The sequence below is a fragment of the Penaeus chinensis genome, chromosome 39, assembly GCF_019202785.1.
Source record: "Penaeus chinensis breed Huanghai No. 1 chromosome 39, ASM1920278v2, whole genome shotgun sequence".
NCBI lineage: Eukaryota > Metazoa > Arthropoda > Malacostraca > Decapoda > Penaeidae > Penaeus > Penaeus chinensis.
In genome coordinates, this window is record NC_061857.1 from 1,881,957 (window position 1) to 1,903,474 (window position 21,518).

Genomic DNA, 21,518 nt, shown 5'->3' on the forward strand with positions numbered 1-21,518 from the left:
ATATATGTCTGTGTGTGTGTGTGTATACATTTATATTTATATATGTCTGTGTGTGTTTATACATATATATATATATATATATATATATATGTCTGTGTGTGTATACATATATATATTTATGTATATATATACATATATATGCATTTATGTTAGTATGTATATCTATTTACACACACACATACATGTATATATTTAAAAATAGCTGCATGTATATATATATATATATATATATATATATATGTATGTATGTATGGCTTCGTACTAACTCCTGCCCCCGTGCCCCCTGGGGTTAATGGGCAGGCTGTGGGGAGGCAGGCCTTGCCAGTCTGACTCCCCAAGATAACCGTATTGGTAGAAGAACGTACAGTTGTTGGTGCTGGGGAGAGGGCTATTGTCCCTCCCACCCAGCAAGTAAGGCGGGCTGTGGGTCCCTCTGGGTTGGCGACCGCTGGGACTCAGGTAAGGAACGGGGGTTACCCGTCATCCCATCTGGGTCCCGGCAGCCGCCAACCTGGCATGAGGCTTGTGGGGGAAAGCCCTAGGGAGCCCTGCAGGCGGATTATGGGACCTGCAGCCAGCCAACCACCTCTATATTGGGCAACGTCCGTAGGGGTGGCAGAAGTGGCGCCCACCCAGAGTGACTGCCCGAGGTAAGACCTCAGGTGAGCTGTCAGGGTGGGGACTTGGAACGTTCCTTGTGACAGGACGATGGATTACCAATACTGTCAAGAGAATTGAAGCAGCTGAGAGTTGAGTTGAGATGGCTGCTCTCTCGGAGGTGAGAGGACCTGGCAGTGGCACGATTAGTGTGGGTGGCTACACTTATTACAGGTTGGACCGCAGCGATGGCCACCATCTCCAGGAAGCAGCCATAGCCATCTCCAGCAGACTTCAACCCTCCATAGCAGAGGTCACTCCAGTTGATGAGCGTATTATGGTATTGAGACTGAAGCTTTCATTTGGCTTCACGTCTCTTATTACTATGTATGCTCCTATGGATGTATATAAACTTGAGCGTGAAAGATATTTTACAACAAACTTGTATCTGTGTATTGTATTGTTCTGGGTGACTTCAATGTGACTGCCATCGACCTGACTACGAGATTTCTGTCAGTCCTCATGGCTCAGGAGCTGATGCTGGTAGTGAGAATAGCTTTCTTTTCCGTGACTTTGCTAGGTCCCAGAAATTGAGGATTTCTGGCTTCTGGTATCAGCATTCTGACCCACATCGTTGGACTTGATACAGCGATATGGGTAGAACCCTCCGTCGCCCCATTGTACACCCTATGGTGCTTCATGTGGACAGATTGAGAGAGGATGAGTGTGCCCGAGGGTTTGCCAAGGCTATCTCTGGTCGTTTCACAGCACTCGACGGCCTGATGGACCCTGTTCTTCTGTGGGAAACCAGGTGTAAACACTTAATGCTGCCCAAGAATTGATTGGTGAACGCCCAAGAGCAAGACAGAATTTCATCTTGCAGGAGAAACTGGAAGATACAGATGCTTGTTGTGCGGCTCGATTCTCAGGGGATAGCAACTTGCACCATTCTCTAGTGTGCAGGACTAGGTCACTGTTGAGAAGAGATAAGGAACAGTTTATCAGGAATCTTGCAGAGGAGGTCGAATGCTATTTACTAGTAAATGGCCTTCGTCCTGCCTACCAAGCCCTCAGAAAGATGAACTCCAAGACCTTCTCTCAGACGACTGCAGTCCGCTCAGCAAGTGACTTGATAATCTCAGATCCTGATGGGGTGCGTGTGCATTTGGCTGAGTATTTTGAGCAGTTGTATCAGGTTGATCCACCAACAGTTAACTTGTATGTGGGTAATGTTGAGATTCCTCTGTCAGACCTACCCATCAGCGAGGATCCACCCTCCCTGACTGAAATGAGGGGGGCGATTTCCATGCTGGAGAGTGGTAAAGCAGCAGGTATTTGTGGCATCCCAACTGAATTGTTAAAGGCTGGTGGAATAACCTATGGCAAGAGGTTTGCATGCAGTCCTATCTGCCATCTGGCAGACTGGTACCATTCCCCCCGACCTGCTGAGAAGTGTGGTCATCTCTCTCTGGAAGGAGAAAGGGAATCGGTGGGACTGCAGCAATCACCGAGGCATTACACTACTCAGTGTACCAGGCAAGGTAGTTGCGCACATTCTACTGAGATGTATCAGAGACCACCTGCTGAGGCACCAGAGGCTGGAGCAATCTGGATTCACTCCTGGTACTCCGAGTCATTGTAGAGCGCCGTAATTTCGGACGTGGGCTACTCGCAGCTTACATCGACCTCAAGAAGGCGTTTGATATGATGCATCGCGAATCACTCTGGGAGATCCTGAGACTAAGAGGAATTCCAACAAGGATTGTTGGATTAATGACAAACCTGTATACAGGCACTGAAAGTGCTGTAAAGTGTGGTGGGGGCCTGTCGAGCTTCTTCCCTGTTAGTTCAGGAGTGAGGCAAGGCTGTGTTCTTGCACCAACGCTTTTCAACACTTGCATGGATTGGATACTGGGTAGAGCTACTGTCCAAAATCACTGTGGAGCAACTCTGGGCAATATCAAGGATACGCACCTTGACTTTGCTGATGATGTTGTCATTCTATCTGAATCTCTGGAAACCTTAGGAGACCTTTAGCCCTTGGGGCTAGAGGTCTCCTGGATCAAGACCAAGATCCAGGATTTTGGGGGCTTACTAGGAGACCCTATGCAGTCGGTACGTGCTTGTGGTGAACACATCGAAGTCACAGAGAGCTTTATATACCTCGGTAGTGCAGTTCATGACTCTGGGCTGTCAAACCAGGAAGTCAGTAGATGGATTGGCCTGGCAGCAGGGGTCAGGAAATCTCTCGACAAGAATATTTGGAGATGCCGGTACCTGTGCAGAGGGACGAAGCTACATGTCTTCAAGGCCCTGATACTGCCAGTTTTACTACATGGTAGAGAAACCTGGATGCTATCTTGTGCTTTGGAATCTCATCTTGATGCCTTTTGTAACAGATCCTTGCACCGGATCATGGGGTACAGTTGGCGGGACCATGTGTCCAACCAATGGTTGCACAGTGAAACCGGTACAGGACCTGTTGCTTGCACAATCTGAGATCGCCAATTGTATATATACTCATACATATATATGTATATATACTCATATATATGTATATATACTCATACATATATGTGTGTATATATATATATTTAGTTATGTATACATATATTTGTAAATATATTTACATATATACGTATATATATATGTATGTACACTACACACACACACACACACACACAATACACACACACATATATGTGCACGAGTGTCTATTTATGTATGAATATCAAATGTTCACGCTTGTGCCTAGGCAAACGTATATACTGCTTACCATAATCATTAGAGCAAAATAAAGATTAGACGAAGTAATTTTTAGGGTTCAATAGTCTAGTATTTTTTGTATAGAGCATGCATGTATATCCTAGCAGGAGGAACAACACCAGCAGGTGGAACAACGCCAGCAGGTGGAACAACACCAGCAGGTGGAACAACGCCAGCAGGTGGAACAACGCCAGCAGGTGGAACAACGCCAGCAGGTGGAACAACGCCAGCAGGTGGCACAACGCCAGCAGGTGGCACAACGCCAGCAGGTGGAACAACGCCAGCAGGTGGCACAACGCCAGCAGGTGGAACAACGCCAGCAGGTGGAACAACGCCAGCAGGGGGAACAACGCCAGCAGGTGGAACAACGCCAGCAGGTGGAACAACGCCAGCAGGTGGAACAACGCCAGCAGGTGGAACAACGCCAGCAGGTGGAACAACGCCAGCAGGTGGAACAACGCCAGCAGGTGGAACAACGCCAGCAGGTGGCACAACGCCAGCAGGTGGCACAACGCCAGCAGGTGGCACAACGCCAGCAGGTGGCACAACGCCAGCAGGTGGAACAACGCCAGCAGGTGGCACAACGCCAGCAGGTGGCACAACGCCAGCAGGTGGCACAACGCCAGCAGGTGGCACAACGCCAGCAGGTGGCACAACGCCAGCAGGGGGAACAACGCCAGCAGGTGGAACAACGCCAGCAGGTGGAACAACGCCAGCAGGTGGAACAACGCCAGCAGGTGGAACAACGCCAGCAGGTGGAACAACGCCAGCAGGTGGAACAACACCAGCAGGTGGAACAACGCCAGCAGGTGGAACAACGCCAGCAGGTGGAACAACGCCAGCAGGTGGAACAACGCCAGCAGGTGGAACAACTCCAGCAGGTGGAACAACTCCAGCAGGTGGAACAACTCCAGCAGGTGGAACAACGCCAGCAGGAGGAACGACACCGGCAGGAGGAACGACACCGGCAGGTGGGTCTACACCGGCAGGTGGAACAACTCCAGCAGGTGGAACAACACCAGCAGGTGGAACAACGCCAGCGGGTGGAACAACACCAGTAGGTGGAACAACTCCAGCAGGTGGAACAACTCCAGCAGGTGGAACAACTCCAGCAGGTGGAACAACGCCAGCAGGTGGAACAACTCCAGCAGGTGGAACAACGCCAGCAGGTGGAACAACGCCAGCAGGTGGAACAACTCCTGCAGGTGGAACAACTCCAGCAGGTGGAACAACTCCAGCAGGTGGAACAACTCCAGCAGGTGGAACAACGCCAGCAGGTGGAACAACTCCAGCAGGTGGAACAACTCCAGCAGGTGGAACGACACCAGCAGGAGGAACGACACCAGCAGGTGGGTCGACACCGGCAGGTGGAACAACTCCAGCAGGTGGAACAACACCAGCAGGTGGAACAACACCAGCAGGTGGAACAACACCAGCAGGTGGAACAACACCAGCAGGTGGAACAACACCAGCGGGTGGAACAACACCAGCGGGTGGAACAACACCAGCAGGTGGAACAACACCAGCGGGTGGAACAACACCAGCAGGTGGAACAACACCAGCGGGTGGAACAACACCAGCAGGTGGAACAACACCAGCGGGTGGAACAACTCCAGCAGGTGGAACAACACCAGCAGGTGGAACAACACCAGCGGGTGGAACAACACCAGCAGGTGGAACAACACCAGCAGGTGGAACAACACCAGCGGGTGGAACAACACCAGCAGGTGGAACAACACCAGCGGGTGGAACAACTCCAGCAGGTGGAACAACACCAGCGGGTGGAACAACACCAGCAGGTGGAACAACAGCAGGTGGGTTGAGCACAACGAGCGGACAGACTACAAAAGGTCTATCAACAACAGTTGTAACAACTGCAGATGGACAAAGTACAACTAATATCCTAACGACTAGTGTTAAGCAAACTTCAACCAGTTCCTCAACCACTAGTGGAGAACCAACTACCACTAGTGGGCCAACCACTAGTGGAGAACCACCTACCACTAGTGGGCCAACCACTAGTGGAGAACCAACTACCACTAGTGGGCCAACCACTAGTGGAGAACCAACTACCACTAGTGGGCCAACCACTAGTGGAGAACCAACTACCACTAGTGGGCCAACCACTAGTGGAGAACCAACTACCACTAGTGGGCCAACTACTACTGCTGGACCAACTACACCAGAAGGGCCAAGCACAGCTGAGCCAACAGCAGGTGGGTCAGTTGCAACAGATGGGTCCGCTAAATCAATTGCTCATTGCCAGGAATGTGTTAAGTCACTTTTTAAAAAATCAACCCAACATATTTTGTGATTATCATCTACATAATCTAATTGTATTACGTTAATCTGTGATATAACAAGACTTTTGCCAAAACTGTCAACAGTACATGGAACATCAAAGTACAACGAGGCTCACTTACCAGACTTCGAGAATTTCATAAAGCACTTCCGCCCTTCACAATGCTTGCCATTAAATGCTGATATAAATCAAAGATCTAAACGCCTTGTGTTGATATATAACCAACGTTTATATTAAATATCTTAATCCTCTCACTTATTTCTGGTCACACACTCAAACACAAATATATAATGTAAATATATTTACATCAGCTTACTAGATTCACAAACGCACACATAAGTATACATATGTATATATAAACATAATATATGTATAATATATATACACACATATATAATTTGATACAATACACACACACACAAACTAAGTGAGAATTACATTACATATAATTATATTACATCTTTCAACATTTATATTTGGTGTATCTAGACGTATGCATATAATTATATAAAGTCAACCCATATAAAGCAAAGCTAAACCATTTGGTCACACGGCTTATTCTGGACCCTGGGGGTTTCCAATTCACCAATTCTCTTTTTATTTCAATAATCTGACACTTCATATGAGTGGTCATTTTAAAATTCACATGCAACATTTGTGTTGCTTTACATCTCTTTTTTAAAAATCTTCCTCGAAAGACGTTTAGTGAATCAGAGTACTCCAGACACTAGGAGCTGTTTCATGAGATTGGAGTATGGATTTTATACTCCTCTTGAAGTGCCAAAATTGAGTCATGCATTATATACATCATTTATGTTTTACATATATCCCTATATCACATAAAGAAGCATCCAGAATATTTTTAAAATATTTATCAATCAGTTTGCAATAAAAAGCACTCTTGACTGACCCAAACCTGTTTCAGCTGACTAATGTCCTTGTAGGCTTGGATTCCCAGTTGTTGAGTTGGTCCAGTTTAGTATACTGAAGCGCTTTTGGTATTCTAACAAACTACATAGTTTATAAGTGAAATGCACCATATGCACAATATAATAAATAATCTTATGAAACCTCAGAGCCTACTTTCAGAGTGGGCCTAAAGACGCATCATCCTGATCCACAACTCACTGATTCATCGAGTCTGATTCTGCATCGCCTTGTTGCAGAGCTTTTACCTCTATCCTGCATTTCCACTAAATTTCCCAGCTGAATATCCCTGCTTCCTTTAAATTATTCGCTGATAAATTTTCTCATATTCAAATAATATACATGTTTTTTTATTCTTGTTTAACTATATTTTTTTCTCCTTGCCCGATTAAGGGCAAAAGGGCCATTAACCATGGTGTTTCCTACCTGTCCACTCGCTGGCATTTGGAATGTTTAATTAATAACTATAAAAAACCATGCTTACCAGTAAACAAGCCACCTTCTGGGGTTTAACCCCTGCTGGAAAACCAGTTGTTTGTTGTGTCTTTCATGTTTGCTTTCGCACATAACCATCTCGAAAACACTGCTTCGTTGTGCATGTTCAGATTTTGATTTCCTACACATTCCCCAAGTACAAGGTTTACCTTACCGCTAAATTCCAAATAAGTTAATTTGCTTCTAATGCTGAAAAGATTATTAATGTGACACCACTTCATACACATCCTATTGATATTTTCAAAATTTCCGCGACAATTCACACTTCATAAAATACTGAATTAATGAATAGGCAATAAAAACTGTTCATTGATTGCACTAACGCAGCGTACTAAGTGCTTCCTCTTTAATATAGAATATCAATACTATCTTCCAAGTTATTGAGATTTCACCCTTTCTTATGAATGTTCTTATCAGAACTAAATTTTGATGCACGGGTTTCTTTTCTTTACTACACGTGATTGCATGGGTATGATATATTGCCTGCTTTTGCTTACACTCCCTGAGTAATTAAATAATATGTATTACAGTTAATATTTACAACTGACTAATAATTTGTAATCGTATTGTATTTGAAGAATAATCTGTGATTTTATATATATTTATATATATATATATATATATATATATATTATTCTTTTTGTATCACTATCACTATTACATTACTAACATCACGTCATCTTACTCATCGACAACGACAGCCTCAACTAGGTCTGTGTTAGACGAAGTTCAAGACTTGGCAAACGAAATGAACAATGCCGTAGCCGATGCGGAAAAGGGCCGCCGCCGTCGTGATCTTCGGCAAAAGAGGCAGGGAACCACCACTACCGTAAATATTGAAGTGATCGTCAAAATCAGCGTACAGATTACGACCTGGATGGTTGACATCAAGAGAATTACTGACAGCGATAGAGAGTCCATCCAGTCTACCACGATGGCAGTTAAGCAAATACGAAGAGAAATTCAAGCAGGAAGTACACTTTCTGTGTCTGCCATAAAGATTATCAAAACGACTACAAAGAAATCGGTTCGCCTTGCTAGCAAGCTCATTGAGGTTGTGGTAAGAGAGGAAAAACAGGAACAACTTTCAGTAAAGAAAGAGCTGATAACAAAGGTTCAGCAGTCGGTCACCAGAATCCAAGCATCAATGAGTACACTGCAACAATCATTAACACAGGCAGGATCAGCCGTGGCAGGTAGTATTACCACCAACGTGAATGTTATTGTAAAAATATCAGCAATCTTGAAGGGCATCATAAAGTCTGGCCTTGGTGCCATCACTAGCACTTCTGCAGCATCTCTTACTAGTTTCGAGACAGAACTTCAGACACTTCTTTCTCAAGTTCAGAGCGGCACCGTCACCTTCACTTCTGAAGAAATCACTCTTGTTGAGACAACACAATCGGAAATTACAACAGCAACTACGAAAATTACAGCAGCACAGGAGAAGAATAAGGCTATGGAGTCTTCCCAAACACAAGCAGTTCTTCTTGACAGTTTATCAACTGCCACAGCTATTGTTAAGGAACAAATTGATCTACTAACATCAGCTATGAATTCAGTCACTGAAGGAACAGCTTCTGTATCAGTAACGATAACAACGAGCCTTATTACTTTATTGATTAATCTACAAACATCTATTGAATCTGTTACTGAAGAGCAGATTCAGGAAATCAAGGCATTTGAAGAGGAAGCTACAACAATCCTCAAAAACGAAGCCTTTACAATAACAAATTTCCCACAACTTGTATCTGCAAACAGCAAGCTAGCTGCAACAGTGAATACTAAAATTGAAGAAACCCTCTCTCGTACTGCCATTACTGAATCTCTTGACATATTCTACGAGGTTTCATTCTTCGTATTTTCTCTAGTGGAAATTGCAGAAGAAATTCAGAGTATAACTTCATCCAGCACCTCTACACAGAGTAATACAATCATTACCAACACTCTGACTTTCATTCAAAATATCAAAATAAATAGCCTAACTACAGAAGATGTGACCAAGCTAGTAAGTTTATATGATGATATAAATACACTCGTCGACTCGGTAGATTCGTCAGTTGGGTTTACTGGTATTGATGATATTATCGAGGAGGGAAGTCAAATAGACATCAAGTTGCTTGAAAAGATACATGAATATGAATCCAAAGAGGAAACTATTACAGCTTTCACTCTGTTTGAGAAAATGAGTACGATTGCCTCTTCCACAGAGAAAGCTACATCGCTTTTAAAGAGCAAAGTTTCAAGTAGCTCAAGCTCAGTAATAGATGCATCTCTGGAGGCTGTGATCCAGGATCTGCAAGTGCTCATGGAAAAGTTCTCCTCAAAGACATATGCACCAAACGATGAAGACATATTACAAGCAGAAACAACTCTTGCAATGTTTGAAAGTAAGATAGAATCAATATCAGTAATTAAGAGCAGTGCTACCCTGGATAGACTGATTACCACAACAAAGAAAGCTGTTACAACTACAGTAAAATCATTGAACACACTGCAAGAATCTGCCAAGAACAAGGAGAAGATTGAGATCCTCTTAGGAGCAGAATACATAATCAGTGAAATCTATTTTGTCATGCAAGGTCTAAGTTCAGGAATAGAAGAAGGGGATGTTTTAGAATCTAATATCTTCATCGAAGACATTCAGGCAGAACTTAATAGGTGGAGTACAGGTATTTCCAACATCAAATTATCTTCAATCTCCATAATGGAAAGTTTACTTGAAACCATCTCTGATTTATCAGGTGCCTATTCTGGCATTGACACTCTACTCCAAACTTTGACATCAGTGCAGACTAGACTAGATGAACAAATTACGATTATTGAGGAGGCTGACGTAAATGGCGACTTAACGGTGAGAATATATAATGCATTTGATATAATAGTTTATGTCACTGATCTTTTGAAAGAACTGAATCAACTAACTGCAGAAGGTACAGTGTTAACTGAATTATCTGCTGTTAGCGACATAGTTACCACTATAACTTCCCTAAGCAAAAGGATGACAAACATATCCTCTGAAGACATGGAAACTCTTGAAGCCAATTTGATGACTTTGGAAGAATACATTCTAGATTTTGAAGAAGGTAGTAACATACAAATTGCAAATTTGGTTCAGGCTATTGCAGAGGTTAGTCGTGTGGAACAAGCATTTATGAAAGAAGTGAATAAAATTGAACTGTCCTTCAGCAAACTAAGTATATATCAGACCATTCAGATAACTATTACAGAAATAAACTCCTATCTGCAGGAGTTGTTTGATATAAACTCTGGAGTGGAGGAGGGTTCGGATGTACAGAAGAATGTTGTCCTTGATGAATATTATGAGATTATCTCATTCTTGATTGGCAAAGCAAGCTCAATAACAGAAGCTGACATCGATACACTTAATGTATTCTTGGAGGAAATAAGTAGTCTTGCAGTTGAAGCTGATGGTACGTTCAGCATCAGTGGCTATACATACAGCATCCAACAGATTTCCCAGCAAGTTGCCGTGTTTACACAAAAGGTTGATGAAACTATTGAAACAGAGCAAGAGCAACAAAATCTTGTCCAGAATCTTATATTTGGAGATGATTTATTATCTATTCTTATTCGAATCTTCTTTGCCTTCGAAAGTATGGCACTGATGACCACAGTTTCAACTACGACACAATTCAACACAGAGAACTTTGTGGCAGCCATGGCCCAAATTAGGAACGATATTTCGTCAGTGAATATTCAAGATATTGATACATTTGCCTTCCAACTTGAGAATATTATTGCAGCAAACGAAAGGCTCGAAAACTTTGAAGAGCTTGAACTTGTCACTACACAAGCTGAAGAATCTGTGCAAACTTATTTATCTGAGTCCAGAGAAATTTACGAAATAACAATTAACATTCGTCATGCAAGTGCTGTTATTGAAGCAGTAGATACATTGCTTGTTGACTCGATGACATTCATTCAAAATGTTGATGCATCTAAGCTTATTGGAGAAAATGATCCCGATGTTGATTTCTTAATTGACTTTTTCAAACGCATATCTGCAAATGTAGACTCAGTTACAGAAGAGGACATATTTGAAGCCACAGAAATTTTCTTGATAATACAGGCAACACTCGATATGCTTGGTCCAGATGAAGGAATTGGAAATCTTGTAGACTGTATGGCTGCTGGTCAGGAGGCCATTGATAGTGCTAATAGACGTCTTTACGAGCAGCAGGATAGATTTTTGCTGATTGAGGAATTAGGTTCCTTTGAACTTATTCTTAATGTTGTAGCACAAATCACCTATGACGTAGTGGAAATTATTTCAATGATTGGAACAACAACTTCAGTAGGGGAGGAAAATGAGCTGGTCACTTCCATTGTCATTCTATTGGAAAGTCTTTCTAGTTCGCCGTCGTCAACCATAGATATTGCACTACTTGAGAGCATGTCGGAGGACTTAGAAGTGCTGAAAAGTTCTGTCACAGCTGGAGTAGAAATCCCTAGTATATTCTATTTGCAGTCTTTATCACAGAAAACTATGTCTGTTATGCAATCTGAGATCCAGTTTCGTGTGTCAGCTCAAGAGGCACAGAGTCAAATTGATCAGTTAACTAAATCTGTCACATCTCTCAACAAAATTGAGGAAGAACTGTCATTTGCTTTAGAATTCTTCGGCAGTATAGAACAATCTGAACCTACTGCTATGCCGTTTGTTATTGAAGACTTGAACTATGTTCTAAATACTATTCTCTTTGGGGAACTTACTGCAGATTTAGTTGGGGATCTTGGACTTTTCGAGGAAGAAATATTTTTCCTCTATGATGAAGATGAAGTTGATGTTAGTATGATTGCTAATACCTTAGAAACACTTACATCTGTCAAGAGAGGTATAGAAACATCTCTGAAAGATAATAGACGTATTTCTGAGGAACGCAGTATTTCGAGCAGACTTAACAAAGCCAAGGAAATCGTCTCAGAGATGGAAGAGATTTTCGATACTTTTGTATCAGAAATTGGAAATGCAAATGAGGAAATCGAAATTGCAGAAATTACAGATGTAACCAATATCTTCATTGATATTAACGGAGGTGTTACTATTTCCCTGGATATTGTTATAAGACTAGAAGAAATATTGATGTTCCTGAAGAATACAACAGTCAGTACTGGAATGGGAATAATCGGCCTAGAGGATGCAAGAACACTTGTTGTTCTTGTGCAAGAAACCGTGGAAAGGGAAATTTCACACATTCAGATATCAATTGATCGTACTGCAAAGACTGTCACATTTAACAAAGGAGTTTCTCTTCTACAAAGAATAATTCATACTGCTTCCGAGTTAAGTATCGGGTATGAACTTGCTACATCAGTAGAAAAGGATGAAACTGTTGATGAGCTCATTGTTTTCCTTGAAAGTTTATCCATTGAAGCTCTAACCATGGAACAGATCATAATACTTCAAGAGAGTACCTTAATGTTTGAAGCATTAAGCGATACTGGAACTGGCATTGCAGATCTTAGAAAGTTACAGTCAACTGCCTCCGTCAGACTTGAAGAAGCTACAAACAGCAAAAATGTGCTTTCAGGTCTGAGTGAGGAAACTGAATCTCTGAAGGCACTGGATAGAACAGAAGCAGTACTTCTGAAGATACAAGAGACTCTGTTGAATATATCTGCAAACACCAATGAAAATAATATACCAGATGACAAAATGACAGAACTGAGTGACATACTTATGATGGATATTATGATGCTTACTGAATCTGTCATACGATTAGAAGAAATTTATAAAAACATAGAAATAATAGGAGCTATCTTTGTTGGAAACCTTGGGGTAATTAAGGAAATCCTTAGTTCCATTACATTCGCTGTAACTAGTATTTCTATTGAGAGAGTTCAATTAGAATCTCGAATTGAGAGACTGGCAGTAACGGAAACTCTGCTGGAGGCTCAAAGTCTGTTTATAAAAATCTCTGACGTCCTAGAGAATATTACTACTGAAATTGGTGTTGAAACACAAGAGAGTGAAGAAAATGAGATAATTAGAATGTTTGGCGAAGAGTTGTCCATCTTGAGTTTTAGTGTTGTAGGTATGAGAAGAGATACACTTTTGTTCTTTGCAGATGTTCTTCAGGAACTTGAGATGATACTGATGAGTAAAACTAATGTTAAAGGCATTATGAAGGCCATGGATGATCTCAGAGTTGTTTCAACTAAGGTTACCCTTGAAATTGAGGCTTCCCAGGCAGAACAGCGAAGAGAAGTATCACTTATGATTAACAGAAGAGCAGAAGAAAGTGTTGTCAGTGCTCTGGATCTGTTTACTGACCTTTCAGACTTTGTTGGGATACCCGAGTTTGATGCAGACCCAATTGAAATTTTGGAAGTAGAGAGAATTCTAAGGATTCTTTCCATAATTGAAAATGGTCAAGCTTCTGAAGATGATCTCGACCAACTCGATAGATATTTGATGTCATTAGACCTCAAGGTTGGAACATTTGAAAATGGAATGATGATAAGGAATCTAATGGAGGTGATAATGACCATTCAGGATTTAAAAGAATCATTAATGGTCAGAACTATAGATAGTGCTTTTGATGTAGAATACTCACAAAATATCTTTACTCAGAAGCAGATCCAGGCATTACTATCAAGGGTAATCATTCAACTGGACATTCTACTTAAAGCAGGAAATGGCATCCCTGTTGCTCTCTTTGAAAGTCTCTCGATGCTGATAGAAAAAGCTGGTTCAGAAGACTCCTCAGCATTTGTAACATTCTTCGAGATGTCTGTTATGGAACTCATGGAACTCAATGTAACAAACATTGATGACACGAATGTCATGGCAGGGTTTAATCTTCTCCAGAGAGCCAGATCAGTTGAATTTTCTTTGTCTAAGGAGATTTCAAGGTCACATGTAATTGAGACTACTACAACAAAAGTGTTCTTGCTTGAAGAATCTCTGTCTCTACTGGAAGAGATGATGAGATCAGTAGAACGAGTTAAAAACAACATGAATCCTGACGCAACACCAGTAAATATCCTTGCACTTGGGGAAATTATCCTCTTCATGCAAAATACAGTTGAATATACTGCAGGTGAAATTACTCTCTTGCGCGACTATGAACATATCCTCATGCTACTTGAAGAAGAGGCGGGTGACATGTTCGTTGAAGGCGTGGACGAACTCGTGTTTGAACTGAAATACCAGGTGTCACATGTCTCTATGACACTGATGAAAGTTCAGCGTACACAGATGTTGGAGAAACAAATAATTTACACATCTGCTGGTAATGAAGTAATGGCAGAAGCTTATAACAAAATATCAACATTTGGCAGACCCATGCCTGGGAAAATTATCGAGGTTAATGAGGTGACCAGCTTCAGTCTAATGTTAAATACATTTGATCTGACTTCCATTACTCCTGTTGAAATTCATCATATCCATACCAGGTTTGAAATCCTCTTGGAAATTATTGCATTTGAGACTTCAGAGATTGCTTACTTATCAAGGATTATCAACCAGCTTGCACTTCTTACCTATAAAGCATCACAACATCTGCATTTCCAAGAAAGTGTAGAAAATATCCGCACAGTGTCAGGTGCATTTGAATCATCCCGCGCGGCAATAACCACGACATCAGCAACACTTTTTGCTCTTCAAGAAGAAGTAGGAGCAGTGACCACTTACGAAACCAATGATATGATAACACAACTTTATGAGTATCTTCTTTTCTTGACGTTTGACTGGCGTTTGATCCCGGCTGACTTTAGTGAAGTAGTAGAATCATTTGGTATTTCCGATATTACCGTAACTTCTGGAACCAGTTTTACCTACTTGAAAGAGACAATTGATCTTTTAGAGTTATATTCCCATGTCGATAGGCAGACAAAAGAAACTCTCCGTATCAGTGAATCGATACTGCAAGCTAAGGAAGTCCAATCATCTGTGTCGCTCTTTATGAGATCTGTTGAAGACTATCTCTATGGTTATATGAACGAAGACTTTGAAGATGATAATCCTGATGATGGTGGTGTTGGTGGAGATGGTGAAAATGATGAAGGAGGTGATGGTGTTGATGAAGATTCTGAAGATAGTGATGGTGATGTTGGAGATGATGTTGATGATGCTGAAGATAATGGTAATGATGGAGATGATGGTGTTACTGGAGATGAAGGTCTTGATGTAGATGAAGGTGATAGTAATGATGGTGAAGATGATGTAGGTGATGGTGGAGATGGTGGAGAGGAAGATGGAAATGAAAATGATATGGATAATTATGAAGAAGTTAAGTATGTCGAAGATGCAATCATATCATTCAACATAATTATTGATATAATAACGAGGTGGTCCGAGGGTGATATCAACTTCCGTGGACATGACGCCATGAAAATAAAGGAACTTGTATCTATGTTCGTTAAAGGCAACACTAACATTGTATTTAGCAAGTTCCAGAGGCAACTCCTTATTGAGTCTATGGCCATTATCACTTCAACCGTAGCAAATATAAACAAGCGTGTTCAAGCTATGGAATCATCAGCATCTTTCCAAATTTCGTATTCCAGGCTTGAGGAAATCAACAATATCTTCATGTCTATCGAGGACATTTTCTTTATTATCAGAGAAAGCGAGAAAATTACTGTCGAAACTGAGCACGTGCTTGGAAGTTTGAATGAGTGGCTCATGCAATTCACTGGTGTTCATTCCATCAAGGACGAGGATATTTCTGTCCTCAGAACTTATGCTTTCGATTTAAGTGCTCTCAGTACCAATAAGTCTGGAGATATGAATGCCCGACATTACTACTGTTTCTTCTGAGCTAGACATGGCGAAGGAAACGGTCAGGAGTGCAATTTCACGGCAATCATCCCTTGTAGTTGAAAATGAATTTAAAGACAGCTTGATGTCTTCACAAATACAAGAGGCAAGGCAAGTGTCACAGAAGGACTATATTCTCCAAGAGAGTGAGTTCCTGCTGTCTATGATTCAGCATGCACTTATTGATTTACACGACCTTGTAGAATCTGGAGGCCTTACGGATGAGGAGTCTGAAGCAGCAGGTGAGGAGATTGACGACATGGAAGAAGGCAACAATGAAGACAAGCTGACTACCATTAGTCTTATGTTAAGAGTCATACTGTCAGACACTGACAATATTCAGAGTGATAACCTCCGTGATTTGGCCTCTTCTATGACTGTTATTGACATGCTTTTGAATAACACAGCTGTTTCAGTTAAATTGACTGTTCTGGAAGACTTAGAAACCCTTGTCATGGAAACTCAAGACAAAATTAATATTACAAGGGAACTTATATCTTCATATGCAAGAGGAAGCAATGCTGTCATGGCATACCTTGACCTTTCTTCACTTCTGGGAAAGGTTGTTCATGCCTTCGAAGATTGGGTAGTCACAAGCGACAGTATGTCTGAAGATAACATTTTTAATGGAACTGAAATGACAAGCTTTAACATATTTACTGATAACCTAATCAACCTTAATCTGATGAGATCATCCATAGACATGTACTCAGTTCATGAGTTGAAGACTAGTTTCATGGAACTCCAAAATCTTCATGTAATAATTCCTACTACCGACATGCTATGGTATCACTTCGTGCTAGAATTTAAGTCAACACTAGAGGATATCCTCTTTGAAAATTTAGAAAATGCACTTCTTGATTCAGTAAGCCTTAGAGATCAGTACCAGTACATGCGAGCATCTAATGTCTTACACCATCTTATGCAATCAGTTGATATACTTATTGACTCATTTGATGGAAGTGAATCATCTTCCAATTCTAGCCTCTCTGATAGACTACTGAGAATTGTTAGAGATGCTTCAAGCACTGCTAGACAGTGGTCCATGGGCATGGTTGAAATGTATCAGATCATGAGATATGAGGAATTAGTTCAAGAGCTAATGGACCTAGGCCGTGTCTTAGAAGGGTCTGATCCTATGCCTGAACTAAATGAATTGGAGCACATTTTGTTTGATGCATTAGACAGCATCTCCTTTACTCTTGAAAGACTCGAAAAAGATGTGTTTGAAGATATGGCATATGCAGATATAAGAAATTATCATCAATTCTTCTCAGTGCTTGGAGCCTTCTTAGCTAATCAAGATCAGTTAATGATCAACATGACAATTAATACAACTCTTCTCGAGGACATGGATGGCTTACTCATGATGTTTGAAGTGGGCCATGAGGACCCATTAGATATCAATCTAGAGGTAGTTCAAGAAAAAGTTTTCCTCTTGATTAGTTCTGGTTTCATCAGTAGTTACGTCAATAATACTGATATTGAGTATTATGAAGAATTAGTTTCAGTAGTCAGTGACATCGAACAGAAGTTAGAGTTTCTTCTGAAGAAAAGTATTTGGATGCGAATGATAAGAACAGTGTCAGACATTTCACATCTCATTATTGATGATGAACCTAATGTTCAAGAATTCACATTTGTAGGTGATGTACAAGACCTAACCATGAAGGTCACGAGAGCCAAGAATACACTTTATACTGTATCAAGAAATACAATAATGGAATTATCATCAATGACCACACTGTTTAAATGGTTAATTCATCAATATGGCAATGGAATGGTAGGTTTGTCAACAGTGAGAATAAATCTGGCCTATATCATTCTTACATCCATGCAATATATCCATTATGCTGAGATGCATTATTCTTATGGAAGAGCCTCAAGGATCCTCCATCATGCCATGGACGACATGGAGGAAGTACTGTATTCTCTGGAATATCTTATAGAGGATATTGGCGAAGTAACTGAAACAGATTTTGTTGATGAAGAGTCGGTTACTGATGCCTACCACTTCATTCTCAATATTAGTTCAAATGCCCATATGTTGCCTACAAACCTTGGTGAAATACTCAGAGGTTATAACTTCAGCAGTATTCAAGTGACTGAAGGTACTGGTATCCAACACCTTATGGAAGTCAGTCACTTAATGAGGGAGTTATTAGCAATGGAACATTCAATAACAAGGACACTCCAGTATCTTGAGGATGCAGATGCAATGATACGGACTAAAGATGCAGTGTTTAGTGTCAGTGAGGCTCTAATGACCAAGGCTCAATATTTCTCTGACTTGGAATTTTATGATTACTTTAAGGACACTGCCAATGAAACCACAATTAGTCCTTCAACAACAACTGAAGCAACGGTTACCAGTCTTCCAACTACGACAGCAAATATCAGTGAAGAATTTATTGATGATGACATGAACGTTTTTGAAATAATTGAGGAAGTCATGAATATCGCAGAAGCTTTGTACCACAACAGTTCTTTCCTTACTGGTGAAGAAGTGGACAGACTCATGAAATATGCCGATTTCTTAAGATATGTGCCACGTCGTGATATAGAAATGATTGAGGATTTCTCATATGTACAGTCTAAACTCTCTGATCTGCTTTCTAAGCTCCTAGTAATAAATAAAGGAGCTGAAGCGGCGATTATGATTAGTGAGTCACATGCTAAGCTTGAAAAGGTAAGGACTATGGGTGAACTACTCCACTCCAGTCTGAGGAATTTGGAAGGTCAGGGAAGTGCTGATACGGAGGTTCTGATAGATGAAATTGCCAGATGCTATGAATATTTCTCAATGGGCTTCTTCTTTATCACTGAGGAGAAGGTTTATGCATGCAGAAAGTTGATATATGACTTCAGTTCATCGATTATTGGTAGTGAATCTGTTGATAGTAGTGACCTTGAGGTACATATGGCTGAAGCTATGGCTGTCATAGATGAGACAGCAGGCTTTGTCTCGGCTCTCCTATATCATTATGAGAAATTACAACATATGGAGAAAGATATGTATGACATTTCGATAAGAGAACAGGAACATATGTTAGCCTTTAAATCTCAGATTCTGTATGGTTATGAAAGTTTGGAACAAATGTTGGACAGCATTGCACGCAATCTCTCTAGACTTGTGGAAAATGAAGGAGATGTGAATGACATATTGCCCGTGTTCTCAGACCTTTCGACAGCTCTATATTCTATGTTGTTCAACGAGATGATCCAGAATTATTTACAGCATGTAGCAAATATTGTACAAGAGATCAGAACTTTTGCAGAGGATGGTATATCAGTAAATGCCACATCAGTAATGCAAGTAACAGATTTAATCGACGAATTTTTCCACACCATTGGCCCTGTAATCAAATCACTACATCCAAGTGCAAGAGAAAGTACAAGATACATCATTCTTCAGTATGCACGTCATTTCATGGAAGGAGTTGCGGCCAGAACTCAGGAATGGGCAGACATAATCGATGGCATTGATGATCTTTCTAACATTTCAACGAGTACCTTCACACCATTAGTTACTACTACCACTACTACTGTATCTACTACCAGCACAAGTACTTTCTCTCCAATGCCAGGAAACATTACTGATGTTGTAGACTTGATTAACATGAAATTTATGGATGGCAGTGACATCTTGATGGAATGGACATTTGACAGAGAAGCTATCGACATCATGTCAATAATGGCTTTTAGACATCTTATGAAAGACCTTCAAGATGTATTTATGCCATTTGAAGGGCAAGAGCTTGAAGGATTCCATATATGGCAGTACAGTCTTCTTGACTCTAATACTACTTTGTTAGAACGCCTTGAATATTTAACAGAAGATGCACTACAGATGGCTCTTCTTAAATCCATAATATTTGATTACAGTGCTGCTTCCAGATCACTACATTATTACGAGAACGTACTTGAAAGTGATCATAATGAATCTTGGAATCCTGGTAACAATACCAGTGACTATGATGACGGTGAAGATGTGATGGACGATAATCAAGAGGAATTACCTGTTGACTCAAAAGAGGATGAGCACATGAGTAAGGTGATAGACAAACTTCATGACCTCAGCACTGCTATCATGTATATTATGAGACGATGGGAAATGAGCTTCGACAGAACGTGGTACGAAATCGTCTCTCTGGATTCACATATCTCCATCCTGGAAGAATTGAAGCTCGCAGACGAAAGACTTTTGCATCCAATGGTCGTCGATGATTTGAGAATGATGGCAGAGAGTGGTTCTAGGGCTACGTTTGAAACATTAGATGCGCTTTGGGCATATGCTCACGATGCTTATAATGTATCAGCTTACATGATGCACATAAGGTTCTTCGAGGAATTGAAGGAGTTTATGGAATATTCTATCGAATTTATTGAGATGGCAAAACGTGGATTTGAGATGGGACCGTTTGATAATGTTACAGCATCAAGTAGTTCCTATTCATCTACATCTACTTCCTCAACTGAATCTGATACATCTACTTCCTCAACTGAATCTGATACATCTACAACTACTGAAACAATAACCACCACAGCAGCCTTCACAACACCGAATGTAAGTTTATCTCTAAATGATACTCATGAATGTGAGGACATAAATGACCTCCTTTGTACTTCTGAAAGACTTGTCACTGCCCTTCGAGAGGCTTATTATGGTAACAGCAGTGAAGACTACATGGAAACCACAACTGAATATACTACCACCGAAATGACCACCAGAGCCACTAACGTTTCCAACGACGATGATCTGTACTTTGAAGACCGCATGATGGACATGTTTGAGTTTGAATATGAGGAAGTGAGGATGCGGGTGTACGATTTTTGGAGGGTCGTTGCCAAGCACGACTTCACGGCAGAGGACATGTTTGATGAAGCTGTGATGCTCTTGGAAGATGGACTTGAAATTGTAGATGCCTTCATTGAGAGACTCTCTGTGGAGGAAGAATCTATCGAATTCTTTCCATTTGAAGACTTCGTTTCATCAATGAATCACACGTCTCCCATGATGGACTAACAGCCACGATAATGCGTATTCCGAATCAAAACACAACAGTTTATTGTAGAGAAAGATACCATAACATTTAAAATACCTCGAAGTCCACAATGCATATCTATTGTTTTTATTCTGTTGAGGCTTCTTACAAGATGTCATTTGTGAGAAGAAAATCAGAAACAATAGAGATGACGAAAATTAAGATGGAAGTAAACTCATTACCAATTTTGATGCTCTAGATAGGTATTATTAAATGTTAATGAGGATCAAATATCATCTGCAATTGTTGAAGGCAAATTTGAGTGTTGCACAGCATAACTGCGCTGAAGAAATTCTGTTTTTGTTTTGTCTTGTGTTAACTTGTAGATCATATTGCACCATACAGTGTACCCTTTCTCCAGATGAGTAAACTTGACGGATCCAAAGCTTGAAGCTTATTCAGGATACAATTTGCAGAGGAAATTTTGTAAACTGAGTTTCACATAGTTTATAAACCATGAGAGTAAGGCACAGTTGTTTTGTTATTAAATTTCTCGGTGCAGAGTTCGTTATTTTCTTACCCTTGCATGCGATCTAGATAAAGAATGAGTAACAAAGAAATTACTACTTTAATACTTCCTAATACGAATAGTTTGTGA

The 21,518-nt window shown here is 40.8% G+C and overlaps 1 protein-coding gene across 6 annotated transcripts in view; it reads left to right on the forward strand.

The window, feature by feature from the left end:
• Nucleotides 1-16,019, forward strand: part of LOC125046676 — a 20,112-nt gene extending 4,093 nt beyond the window's left edge. The window contains exons 6-8 of one of the 6 annotated variants that reach the window (XM_047644534.1): nt 3,468-4,334; nt 4,695-4,712; nt 7,789-16,019. In XM_047644534.1, the coding sequence (XP_047500490.1) occupies nt 3,468-4,334; nt 4,695-4,712; nt 7,789-15,875 (8,972 nt within the window). In that variant the 3' untranslated portion in view covers nt 15,876-16,019. Of the gene's footprint in view, nt 1-3,467; nt 4,713-7,788 lie in introns of all 6 variants that reach the window. The other 5 variants (XM_047644531.1, XM_047644535.1, XM_047644536.1 and 2 more) reach the window with 5 other exon arrangements.
• Nucleotides 16,020-21,518: the final 5,499 nt, after the last annotated feature.